Source organism: Fistularia commersonii, chromosome 11 (assembly GCF_037954325.1).
Source record: "Fistularia commersonii isolate RoL2024-O1a breed Wild chromosome 11, RoL_Fcom_v1.0, whole genome shotgun sequence".
Lineage (NCBI taxonomy): Eukaryota > Metazoa > Chordata > Actinopteri > Syngnathiformes > Fistulariidae > Fistularia > Fistularia commersonii.
In genome coordinates, this window is record NC_141294.1 from 5,405,395 (window position 1) to 5,418,562 (window position 13,168).

The window sequence follows — 13,168 nt, forward strand, 5'->3', positions numbered from 1 at the left end:
CTGATCGTAGTAGAGTGGGTGGGCGAGTGAGAAGAAACGACAAAGATCGATCGATGGGCAAAGAAGATCAGTGAAATTGACACATGCTAATGTTTGCAAACCGGTGAAACTGTTGTGGACGGGTCAGAAAATACATCCAGAGAATTTCTAAATGACAGCCACAGCCAGATCCTTGTGTGTTATCATTCTCACCTTTCCTCTCCTCCCCTTTCATCACTGTATACGAAAGAGAGCGAAGCCGATTCTATGTCTATGCTGATAGCACCAGACCAGCTATTAATAAAGTCTCTTTATTGTTTATAGCCTTTTTGGATGAGCTCTCCAGGGATCCAGAGGATTGAAAGCATTTACTATCTTAAAGGGGGAGGGGGGGTGCAAACGTCTGGCACACACACCGACCACGCAGACACTATTTCAGACTTCCTGATTCCTCAAGAGATGGTCTGGGACATTTTCCAACTAAGTGTGACATGGAACTTAAGTATTAAGCCTAAAAAGAGTGACTGGCCCCATTGTTAGAAATTTCCCGCAGTGTTATAATCAGTTTATGTTTTTAGAGGTAATGCTTTTACACACACACATTTTCATTTGTTAAATGTCATCGTCAAAAAGCTCTAATGAACAGGTTTTAACTTTCCGGAATGCGTTAGGATACTGAGAATAAAATGTTCAAGTTAATATTTACCCACTAAAATGGTCTTAATTTGCCACAGAGGTGGAGCTTTATAATACCCTCAGGAGATATCTCTTAAAACAAGTCCAACCAGGCACATCAATTCAGTCAAATCTGTTTTTGCCAAAGCTGAAGTTAAAATAAAATGTAGCTTGGCAGTTAGTAAAGAAAAAAATATGTTAATAATAAAAACATGTGATAATGCCACCAGATATTTTCATTTCCGCTACCAAAGGCGTTTTAAGGGAACAAAGTGTATTATTAGGACGCTGCTGTTTTGACAAAGCTGGCTGAGAACACCAAATGAATCACAGCAGAGCAAATGATAAACATTGTTTAAAGAGATCTGTAACTTATAAGGAGCAAAGAAGACCTGGTTTACACGATACATCATGTTTGGTGTGAAAGTGCTTAGACTTTTGACATCATCTGGGCTTCAGTTCCAGTGCTTGTGTATTGTTTCACACAGAAGGATTAGATCTTTCCTGACACTGAGGGGAAGAACTCAAATCGTTCGGATTGTCCTTATGTGTCTTGGCTAAGCTCGACGACGGGGCTCTGCCTGTGACATCCAGGGGAAATATACTGTAAATACACAAATCCAAGCAGGCCTGACCGGATAAGCGTAAACATTACATACCAACCTATTCTGTTTTTTCTTATTTCACGTCTCTATTTAATTCCCAGTATCAGTGGGTGCGTGAGTTATATAACCCTAGATTTGTCCGGGAAAGGGGAGCTGATGCAATATTCATTTTTAATATTAAACCTACATCGTGCAAAGCTGTCAGCTAAACACGCCGAGTTTGTCCATCGTCCCTTGCAAACTGTTTCATGTTTACCTCTTGAGCTGCTCTTACAGCCTCTGGCCGGCTGTTGATAACCTGATTGGAGTGTTGGCCTCTGCTTCCCTTTGGTCTAAGCTTTACCAGCACTTGCAGGAAGTGATAATTTTACAGTGGCAAGAGCGGCAAGGTTCCTGGAACTGTGAAGTGTTTCTTTTGGCCTTTTTTGCTTTCTCAATCCTCCTCAGCTTTGTATTTATTCTTAAAAAAAAAAAAAAAAAAAAAAAAGTGTTGCACCAGCTTTAGCTAAGTGGGGAATTTCTCACCGGTGGTTAAGTGGTTGGCAATTAACTGCTCATGACTGATGATTTTATGTCTGAAATGTACCTTTGTAAAAACGTTTCGCATGAGAATGGAGTGTGAAAGTTGCAGCTGCACTTTGAAACAGATTTAAAACTCCGCAGATGAGAATGAAATCTCTTACCAAAAAAAAAAAATGTAAAAGATGAACAATATCACTGGGGAAGAATAGCTTTAAGTGAGATTGAGAGAGGATGTTGGTTCTGCTTTAAGACTTTAAAAATCATTTTCATCAGTAACTTTACGCAAGTGAAAAAGAAACCTTGCAGACAATAGCAGATTTTAATTAAAGAAGGTCAGAAAGTCCCCCGAAAAGGTCAAACAGAAAAGGAAAAGGGAGGAGGCCCGAAGAGGTGTGTGGGGGTTGGGGAGCGCTTCCCTGACAAGGAGGACAAGCTTTAGGAACTAAATGTGCCATGGAATCACAATTTCCAACCCCGACAGCAGTGACTGCCTTGGTAGTGTTGAAATATGAGAAACCGACAGGGTTTATTTCAAGTTTATTAACTCTTTCAACACCTCAGTAGTATATCATCCTCCCATTCAGCATGGTGGAAATATTTTTCTCTGTTGAACAATGTTTTCTTTTTTGACAGCTTAAATGATAGCCACCACTGTAATTGCCTTCTTATATAGTGAATTAAATATTTACATTTGGCCAACCCTAATCCAAACTTTATGAAAGAGGTAAAAGTACACTAAGGCAGAGGCCATTTATTTTAAAAGCACTGCAAACTAAGGCCATCACCTAAATAGTGTGTTTGGTTGAATGGTTTACTTTTGAAAAAAAAAAAAAAAAAAATTTCCTTTAACTGTATTCACACACAGAGAAATTCCAGATTTGACTTCTCATTTAACGGTCTGACACACATACTGCGTGTGCCGCAAATATCTCTCAAACTGACGGGAGGAAACAGAGATGGCCATTTAGGAAACCTGCAGATCATACTTTAAGGGAGATGGGGGGAAAAATATACCTCAGAAAAAGAACCGCCTCGAACAAGGCCGCCGTGGAAAAATACTGATATTTCATGCACAGAAACACCACGGCGCACCTCAAAAACACAGACGATGAAAAAAAACAAGGCCGAGTGGGCTACGGGAGACAGGTGGAACTGTAAAAGCGGGAGTACTCCTATGGGATAAGTGGACTGTTTTTCTTTAATATTCACCCGGGCGGTGTAAACGTTAAAGTGAACGTGCATGGAGTCACAACTGACTGACAAACTGTCTCACACACACACACACCCCCATATATATGGCTGGAACATCCTTACCTCTCCTGCAGTGCCTCATTGCCATTTTGCACATCCTGGACTCAGCAATGGTGGGACAGGGTATCGTGTCCTTGGGTGGCTTTTTTACAATGTGCCGCGTCCGGGTCTCCAGACCCCACTTATAGCCACAGGTTTTGTTTCTCCTGGTACAGGCTCCCCATTCACTCCACTGCCCCACCTCACAGCCCTCTGCAGAGACACCGAAAAAAAAAAAAGGATGTGCAGTCAGACCATAGCGGAGTGCCATTTAGATGAAACTCAAAGACCCCAGGTCAAGATTTAAGACTGGGTAGTGGAGCTTTACTAGAATGCTATAATCTCTTTGTGTGTGGTCGAAACTGAAATGCTTTTTCTTTTTATTCCATAGAAGCAAGCCAACTGAAGTGTTACACAATTCTGTTAGCACAGAAAGAAACAGAGTAAAGGTTTACTGTTTGGATTCCCAAATTTTGAATTTGTTTTCCTCCCTGTGTTATTTCACGTACCTCCGCACTCCATGGTGTCGTCGAGCGGGGCAAAGCCCTCGGGACACTTATCAAAGCAGCGTCCTTTGTGCAGGTAGAAACCTGACTTGCACTTTGTGCAGAAATCTTTACTGAAGCAGGACTCGCAGTTCTCTATCCTGCACCCTGGAGAAAGAAGAGGAGAAAGAGGAGAGATCATGGTCTGTAGAGCCCTCTCATCTGGAGTTGATAGAGCGCTATGGGGTTTGGGAAGGGGGGTCCTTGAAAGGATTATATCGTCTATGCCGCAAAAAAAAAAAAAAAAAAAAAAAGCTGCCAATGCCATATGAATCATTTTTCTCCAGGCCTCAAGTGTATCTCAGAAAACTTGTTTTGCCTAAGATTTCTAACTTCCTGCTCTTGTTCTTAAAAGGCAAAAAGGGGGAGACGGTGGGGAAATTCGTTATGATGACCTCTTTCAAGACATTTCGGTGAAACCCAAGGGCCTGGATACAAACACACACGCTCACATGTTTTTAACTAATACAGCACTGCAACGGAAGAATACATCCCATTAGGGCTTTGAATTGTGTCTCTAATACGCTGTTGTGTCACTCCACGCTGCTCAAACGTGTGTCTCTTTCCATAACTGAAATCGGGTTTTCATTAAAGTGTGAATGGTGGCTCATGACCATTGAGTTGGCCAGCTGTATGAATCCTTTAAGTTTTGGCTACGATATAACGCAACAGCACACTTATCCACTCACACCACACCCTGCCGCTGCACATGACACACAGCGCCGCACTTGCAAAGACGTCCACATCAATGTGTCTTCGAACTCTTGCTCTGCAAATAGCACCTCAGGCAGGGCCAAATTACACCGACCACACCATCAGGGTGATACACAGGCTCACATGATTAGAAGGAGCCTCCAACAGTGTTCTAATTTATGACACTCCTCAGAATCCCTACATTGTGCAACAGCCCGATAGGCTTCCAGTAATCGGGAGCCGCAGCCTTTAACCTGATGCCACTGTCTCTCTGCTCGCGAGAGGCTTCTCAGGTAGGGTGTCATCTGGTCCTCTGACTTTGACACTGACATAACCATGAATTAGCGTGTTTGTTTCTCGAGGCCCGAATGTGCATTTCTGTGATTTTCCATATGTGAGACTGGTGGAGGCTGGGGGCTGCTCTTTTATCTATGACCCTTGCAGGGCCCAGGGAAGGGAAGGTTCTCACAATCACACCCCTTAATTACACCATCTCCAGCTAACCATCAGGCCTCCTCCTCGACATTCCTCGAAAACAAGGGGGTCCCTCCCCGCTTTACTTTGAACCCTAAAGTATGGCCTCTGCCCACTCACTCTGGTCTCACGCTTCTCGACCAGTCTAAACAAACCATGGACACACATACAAACACACACACGCACACACAAACGTGTGCACAAACATACACATACCAATCAGATATGGCAAAAGTTAAAACCAACTCTGCAACCGAGTTGTTCACCACAAACTGATATAATATACTCACCTCGCCCATTCAATTCCTATTTTCTCATATTATTATCAATTACACCATTTGATATATTTCAGTTATCTGGTTATGTTCCTGACCATTTATTACATTGCATCCTAAGTGTCAACATAAGCGTGGCATGGAAAAACGGATTGTACGATGCTTGAATTTTGTAAAGGTAATGAAAATCAAATTTGCGAATTCATCGTTTCAAAACCATCTTACTTTTCCTCACTTCTGTCTGAAACTAAATCGGGTATGATAAAAAAGGTAAAGCCAATACGGGGAACAAACTAATAAACCACAAAGCGAAGCAAAATGCTGTCTTTTACTCTTCACACCTCCCAGCCCTGTCATCACCTGAGAGACTTTGAGTTTTCAAGCAAAAAAAAAAAAAAAAAGAGTTGGCGGGTGAACATCTGGCAGCAATCCCACGCACCCTTCTTGTTGTGTAATCCACAGTTTCTACAGTAACAAAAAGTGACACCAACGAGAGATATAGTAAATACTTGCGGTATATGAGGAAAATATATAATTTGAAAAATCATATATGCTTCTATGTTTCGTTGAAGTCAGCCAAAAACATGCAGGGAAAGCTCATTTTCTAAATAGAAGATAAGTCATGATGCCATCCTATCAGATGGATGACAAGTCAGTGTGTCTCCCGGGAGTTAGAATGCAGGGAGGAAAAGCTTGAGAGTCAACAGTCATCAGAGACAGGAACAGATAGAGAAGGGATCCCTATGATAGACATTCATCCCTCTGTCCACTTATCACCAAAAGGCTATCTAGGACACCGTGGGGTATCTGTGACAGTGGGGAAGCTCCCACACTGGCCACTAGTCTGTCAGCCGGCCAAGTCAGAAGTCAGACAGCTTGTTCAACAGGTCCGAGGAAGGATACAGGGGAGCGAGTTCATTCTCCTTGCAGGATTAACCTCTGGACCACCTTTAAAGGCTTCATCTAGGTGCCTCAGGGAAACTAATGAGAAATAATGAGGTCATCAGATCCCACTGAAGGCCTGGTGTTAGAGACTTAAACGTATTATCATCATTATCTCCTGGTCTGGTTCTGCAATGAGTTATATTGTGAAGGCAGGAAGAAACACCTAATGTATCAGCTTAGAGAGGAATTTTAAAAGCTGCTAATTAAGCTACTTTGGAGAAAAGCTGTCGGATCTGAACGATTCTTCGTTTTACACGTGAATTAATGGCACGATGCATTTCGAGCGTATTTCGAGATGAGACGTTTTTACCGAATATGATCGTTCGCGTCATTAGCAGAGCCTATTCTCTGAATTACCGAAGATCATCCACGCTCCAACACGACGTCGGCGTTGGTGAAATGCTGTGCCTCCACAGTATCAGAAAGTATAATTTCAATCGCCCCATTTAATTATATGAATATATACTTCCCAAAGACAGGGTGCTCAATTATTTTGTGAAAACTAAATAAACTCTCGTGTTCCAAATTGGATCTGGTATGTTATCTGAGCTGGATATGGTTTGTTAGACCACTCATCTCAGCGTCCTCCAGAAAACTAACCAGACCTGATGTTGCACAGCAGGAGTGTCCGTGTCGTAAAAGAACTGGCAGCACGAAGGGGAAAACAAGTCCTATTTTTCCATCCGTTGACTCCAAGCTGAGTCGTACAGCTCTGACCTACTCTCTACGCCTGAGGTTTGGCTGACATGGAAGCTTTGGCTTGCTCGCTGCCACTCAGCCATGTCATATGGAGCTGTGGATGGCAAGAGTTCATGGCAAAGGCCAGAGCTGCCATGTTCTCCTCAACTCTTTCCATGCAGTTTTTTTTCCACATGGGTGCTCCCATGCATGCCGCTGCAGATCTAGGTGAAAGGAAGGTGGTGTTCCTGTCAATCAGCACCTCCCAAAGAGAGCACGGAGATGGCAGGCTCGTCGGTGGTTCTGCTTGCGTCTTTACTCCAAGATACACATATTATGATATACCGGGATCAGCTCCTGTGTCTGCTCAGCCAGCTCTAGCATACACACAAACAGCATTGAGGTTCAGACAGTGGTCAAGCACACATAGCCTTTAGTCACACAATAGTATGCACAATTACACTTTTTTAAGAAAATAACCAATCCAACCCTGTGTCTAGTTGTTATGTCCTGGGAGATGGGCTTGCCTTGGTTGGTGCATTGTGTTGTCTGGCAAATCTGAAATTGCGGTTAGTAAAGCTGTGATGATTAAATGTCCCTTGGTAAAGCTGAAAGGCCAAAAGCAACTGGTCTTTTTCTTGGTTTGTCTGCTCAGTGGAAATACCCGCAAGCTCAGAATTAGAACTAGAAAGTGAGAACTTGAATGAGAAACATGAGATTGAAAGCTGCCAGTACTATCAAGTGAATGTTGCAAAATCCATGACAGCTCTTTTAAACAGCCTTGGTACCCGTTTGACTGAAACCCGTGGTGCAACACTGCAAGAAAATTCCGATTCTCTTCCCGATCTCCCCGCTATCAGAAACGAAGTAAACATATCACAAACGGCAATCTCAGAAAAATCCCTCTGACAAAATAGTCTCTAGCGGGACGTTATGTTGGCACAGAAGGAGCTGTGATATTCAAACCATGTTTCCAGGATATTGGCAATCCCTGGCCTTGATCAGACTGGATGCTGGTTGGCAGTGAATTCAGCTGAGCTGTTTTCTAAATACACAGGGGGGGTAAGAATTATTAGATTGGTGGAGCCACTATGTGAATGTGTGTATAGCAGTTGGGGGCCTCTAATACACCTCCACGGAGAGAGTTTAGAGCGCAGCCTTGCTCCCACTTTGACTTTTCCGAAACGTTCTCCCCTTAAAAGACTGCTCCGATAGTCGCCACTCAGCTCATAGTTCTTCTAGCCAGACAGCTCGCCTGTGATGCAAAATGTCAGAAAATATCTTGGCGTAGGAATGTGCTGTATGTTAAAACCAACATATTATGAAATGTGAGGCAACAGCATGACTGCACCACATTCACACAAATTTGGCTGCAAAAAGGAGCCCACTGTTTGACCATTGCTACAAATCATCCCAGTGGAGCAGTGGGTTGACACCCACAGACACTGGTGTGGGGCCTCTTTTGGGCAGCTGATAAGAAACCTTGTGGACCCCGCTAGAGTTGCTACATATGGTTTATGGCTCTTATAAATCCATCCATTTCCTCCTAAACACGGTTTTAGCAACCGAAAGCTCCAGAAACATAATGAACATAAAGAATTTACTATGAAACAAGTTGGACCAAACATCTCAATGATGGCAGTTCACACCGTGGTTGCCTTGTCCTGGATTTTATTTGAACCTAAGCAAAAAAAATAGATTAATATTTATATGTTGCAGAAAATATGTAGCATTGTTTTTTGGGGGGGGAACCGGTTACGGCTTTTTCTTTTTGTGCATGCGTATTTTTTTCTCTGAAATGTAGAGACAAATCCTTAAACCAAAAAATCTTGACATTAAAAATAATCAAGTAAAATAGTTTGTTCAGAAAAAATGTGTAGTTATTATGGTAAGTCAAAAGAGCTGGAATAATGCAAACATGTTTGCAACGGGAATATCAAACATGACTTGTGCATTTCTGCTGATAAGCAACAGTCTACTACAAAACTTTTTTTTGTTTTTTTTTCCCCTAAGCCCAAATGATGTTGGCCAGCTAAATTGTTGCTCTATTTATTTATTTCATAAAATTTATTAACAAACACAGAAATATAAAGAAATGCATCCACACATTTCATGTAAACTTCACACCAGTTTAACATAGATTTGCGGATTTTTCTAGGGGTCACTCAGATCAAATCCTTGCGGTAAAATCAATTGTTAATTTCTTCTTTAACCTACAGCTGTCTCTTTTTAGTCCCTTACAGAAAACCTGAAGACAAACTTTCAAATGGTAAGCGAATGGGTATGTAAGTCTCTTACTTGTCTAGTTCTTGTTTTACTTTACCAAGGCTGTCCACAAAAAAATTCTTCAATGAGATAAGATCACACAGACAAACTCTAGTGTAATAATAAGCAGCTGCTCCTTAAGTGATTTCAGAGCCTGTGTTTGAAAAGCTCATGATAACAGAGATGTAATGCCATGTTCCAGGACTCCTCGGAAACCAGGAGCGCACAGCAGCCATTGCTGCGTCACTGGACAACAGTTTACCTCGCTTTAACTTTACCTCGGATACCGAGGAGCTGATCATGAGCTTCCATCCGAAAAACATTTCTCTTAACGGGGGTCAGTCGTGAAGTTTGCATTGAAAATGACAGAGAGAACAGCCGAAAATGAGGGTCAAATAGAGAAATGGATTAGAGAGCCATGACGAAAGCTGTATTCACATCAAAGTAATTCTAACTCTGACATCTGATGCTATGTGACAATACAAGATGTTGCTCTATGTGCAGCTTTTATAAAGACAGATTCAGATTAACTGGCCGCACATCAGGACGAGTTACAGTCAAAGTACAACCGGCAGGGGAATACAGCATTCAGCGGGCTTAAAGTAAGAATAAGATGTTACTCTCTTCTTAGAGTTTTGACAATACGATGAAATGACAGAGGGGCCTTTAAGAATCTTTGTTGTACGCGGCAGCGTGTGTCCTGACAAGAGCAAGTCAATTTAAATATATTACTCTGATAGATATATATATATATATATATATATATATATATATGTAATACATTACTCCTTGCTCTGCTGGCTTCCTGTTCGGGTGACAGCAGACTTTAAGGTGTTGATCCTCACCTAGAAAATTGTCAATTGCACCATCTTATCCGACTTGGTGAAATCATGTGCTTGGACATATATTGGAACCAAGCCTCACTTCCCAAGCGTCAACCTCCCGACGAAATGTGAAACATCTGTTAGTGTCACGCACCGATGCATTAGACACCCCTTTTTTATAATTTTCTGATGAACCTAGAGCAGCATGCCTTCATCAACATCGGTATCTCTTTCTAAACCTAACCTAAACAAAAGCGGACTTTGTATTTTCCACATATTTTTGTTGTAAATGAGAAATCGCATTCTTCCACCGACGCCGTACCTGAAAGCAGACGCTTCTCCAGGTGCATCTAAAAATGAAGCTCCTGGTTTGTCAAAAAATGACAAAAAAAGGGTGTCTAATGCATCTGCATGTGACGCCAAGGGAAGTTTCACATTCGGTCAGGTATTTGGAGAGAGGATCTGTCGTACCCTGGGTTCCTTGGGTTCTAACTCTGTGTCCCCAAGGTCCAAAAAAAGACTGTCAGCGAGAGGGCCTTTTATTTTAATGAATCAACCTGCGGCGTTAATGTCTTTGAAGCAAAGCTCAAGACCCATTTGTTTGCCACTACAAATGAATTCTGAGTAATGTTGAGTTTTTATTGTGTTCCTTTTTTTTTTTTTTTTTCAGTTGCACAGTGGTTGGCGCTTCCGTCTCACAGCAAGAAGGTCCCTGGTTTGATCCCAACAGGGGGCCTTTCTGTGTGGAGTTTGCATATTCTGCCCAGGTCTGCGTGGGTTTCCTCTGATTTCCTCCCACAGTCCAAAAACATGCAGGAGGTTAATTGAAAGCCTTCAGCCCCATTGTATCCGTCATTATAGGGTAGGCAGAATGAATAATAGTGTGATCTTTTTTTCCATTAGTGTTCTACTCTTTAATGGAAAGCGCGCTATAAATGTATATATATTTGACAAACATGTGTTTGCAGCTGCATATGATCAGACAGAGCGCAGTAATTTATTTATAGATATCTAATAACTTGTTTTCTCCAAAAAGATATTAAAACACATTAATCCAACAGTGCACCCCATTTTATCGATACATTTAAATAAAGTTTCAAACATTTAATGAATCACTAATTCCTATGTTAGCGCACATTACTTATGGTCAAAGATTAAACTGGTTGGAAAACATGTGGCACCATAATGTAAGATTTGGGGGGATTCAAATTCCAGTTCCCAAAACCTCTGTCATCTGAAGTAACCAACTAGCCAGCTTGGTTGGCTGGTGAAACTTCAAAATGATTTTAATTTTCATAATCACATGGGGACAGCAGATGTATTGCAATCCACGTCAGCAGTGATTGGGTGAGCAGACTGTACACTACTTTTCTCTTCCTGTGGTTTCTGCATGTTCATATTATTGGGCCTTAAGGTCTGGACACCCTCCTCTGGGTCTGTCAGGAGTTTGGCTCGGGGAACCGAATGGGTTCAGTTCCTCTCTTTTTCATATGAAACACTCAGCCAACACCTCAGGCTCTGTGTAAACCTATAAAGTCTCTTGCTCACTTGCTGTTCCAGTGCATATTCCATGTTAAAATAAGGTTATGAGATCGCAGTGCTATACGAGGAGGTGAGAGAGACATTTCATTAATTGGATTTTAAAATTATTCTTTGACAGGAATAACAAGAACATTTTAAAATTTCAATATTATTGTTGGGGTTTTCTTGTTATTATAGTAAAATGTAATTCAGCATGTGAGGCCGAAAAGGTGTGGTCTGTTTTAAGTTATGAAACCAAAACAGTGTTTTCCACAAAACAGTAGGTAGAAAAAAAATAGAGAAAGACAAAAAAAAAAAAAAAAAAAACTATTAACTAAATTTACTGCCGTCTGACAGAGCACTATGTGCCTGCACTGAGACAACTATTTGCAGGATATTTAATGTGGTTTTATCTGTGGAACAATAAAAAATGTGAGCTTACATTCATTTTCTCATTAGAGAACACTATTCAAAACATTATCAATCTTAAGAGTTAATGCTTTGTTTTCTGTTCTTAAGACTTTCTGTTATTTCTTATCAAGCTTTGGTCAAAATACAGTTGTAGAGAAGCTGGACGTTTCGGCTGAAACTGGCTGCGTGTTCAAAGTCAAAATGACTTTGTCTGCCAATAAATTACACTGTCTAGTGAAAATCTCAATCCTCAAGACCCTGCAAACATTTGCCAAAAGACGTTTAGTTTCATGCCTTAATGCAAATATACAATCATCTTTGTAGTTAAAATGATGTTAAATGGCACAGCTACTATTTTGCATGTTACTCTCAATGGTACAATAGAAGCCGTGATGGAATTGAATCGATGAAACTCAAGTGCGCTCTGATTGTATTTTAATGTATATTAAATGCCTTCAAAAAATACATTGGATTCTATGGGTGTCATGCAGGTGAAGCCAGAGGAATAAGTCCCAAGGTAAACAGGGCTCTAACCATGCACCACAAACACACATGTGAACAGATGAACTCTTTGATTGAGACGTGCGTGTGTGTGTGATAACCGATGATGAACAACAATACCGGGGGGGGGGGGGGGGGGTCAGGTGTACGAGCTGGCGAAGACAAATCGGAAGAGTCGAGGAGAACTTACTGGAGCACATGTTGAGTTCAGGGCTGCGCATGCCGTAGTATCCAGCTGGGCAGTCATGAAGACACTCCCCATACTGCCTCATCCTCTCTCTCCTCAAGAAGAGAAAGAGTTTTGGCTGGCAGTTTACACAGCCGTTGTCTCTGGAGCATACCGAGCAGCCTTTACAGATGGGGTTAGCTGAGAATACAAAGAGCAAAAATCGGAAAGGTGATTAGAGGGACAGAAATAACAGAAAGCACATTGGAGAAAACGTATCCTGTAGTTATTGCTCTGAGCATAAATATACTTTGTATTCCTCAAAGCTCATAAAATGCTCCCCTTGAGGTTCAACGACTGTCGTCGAGGGGCCTCAGCAAAATAGTGCTTGTGTAAATTCAGTATTTAAATATAATAAATCTGAAAACCGCAGCATTAATTATCGTATGTGTTTTGATTATCATCCAAACTGTTTCCCGGTGTAGTATTTTATTCAAATATTGTGCTTCTAACTTCCAGCTTGTTTGTCTTGAGTTATTTTTTTTCAGTCATTGTTGTGGAACATTATTTTCCAATTCTCAGCCTTCGCAAACGGCCGCTTTCATGTTAAGATCAGAAGGAGGGACGAAACCCATACAAACCACTCAGGGTCAGAATAACAAAAATCAACAATTTTTTTAACAAAGTGGGGAAAAAGGTCTCTTATTGAGGGAGAGGGAAGGGACAAAACTTGAAAGCGGATAGGAAATAAGACGTACTGGCAACGTTCATGAGAACAATAATTCGAGGAGTGAAGGGA

General features: G+C 41.5%; 1 protein-coding gene across 2 annotated transcripts in view; it reads right to left on the reverse strand.

Annotated features, from left to right (window-relative positions):
* Positions 1 to 13,168, reverse strand: part of rspo2 (R-spondin 2) — a 61,688-nt gene that overhangs the window by 22,140 nt on the left and 26,380 nt on the right. Inside the window, exons 3-5 of one of the 2 annotated variants that reach the window (XM_086154636.1) lie at positions 12,394 to 12,570; positions 3,581 to 3,724; positions 3,096 to 3,284 (exon numbers count right to left, since the gene is read on the reverse strand). In XM_086154636.1, the coding sequence (XP_086010762.1) occupies positions 3,096 to 3,284; positions 3,581 to 3,724; positions 12,394 to 12,570 (510 nt within the window). The remainder of the gene's footprint in view (positions 1 to 3,095; positions 3,285 to 3,580; positions 3,725 to 12,393; positions 12,571 to 13,168) is intronic. The other variant, XM_086154637.1, reaches the window with a different exon arrangement.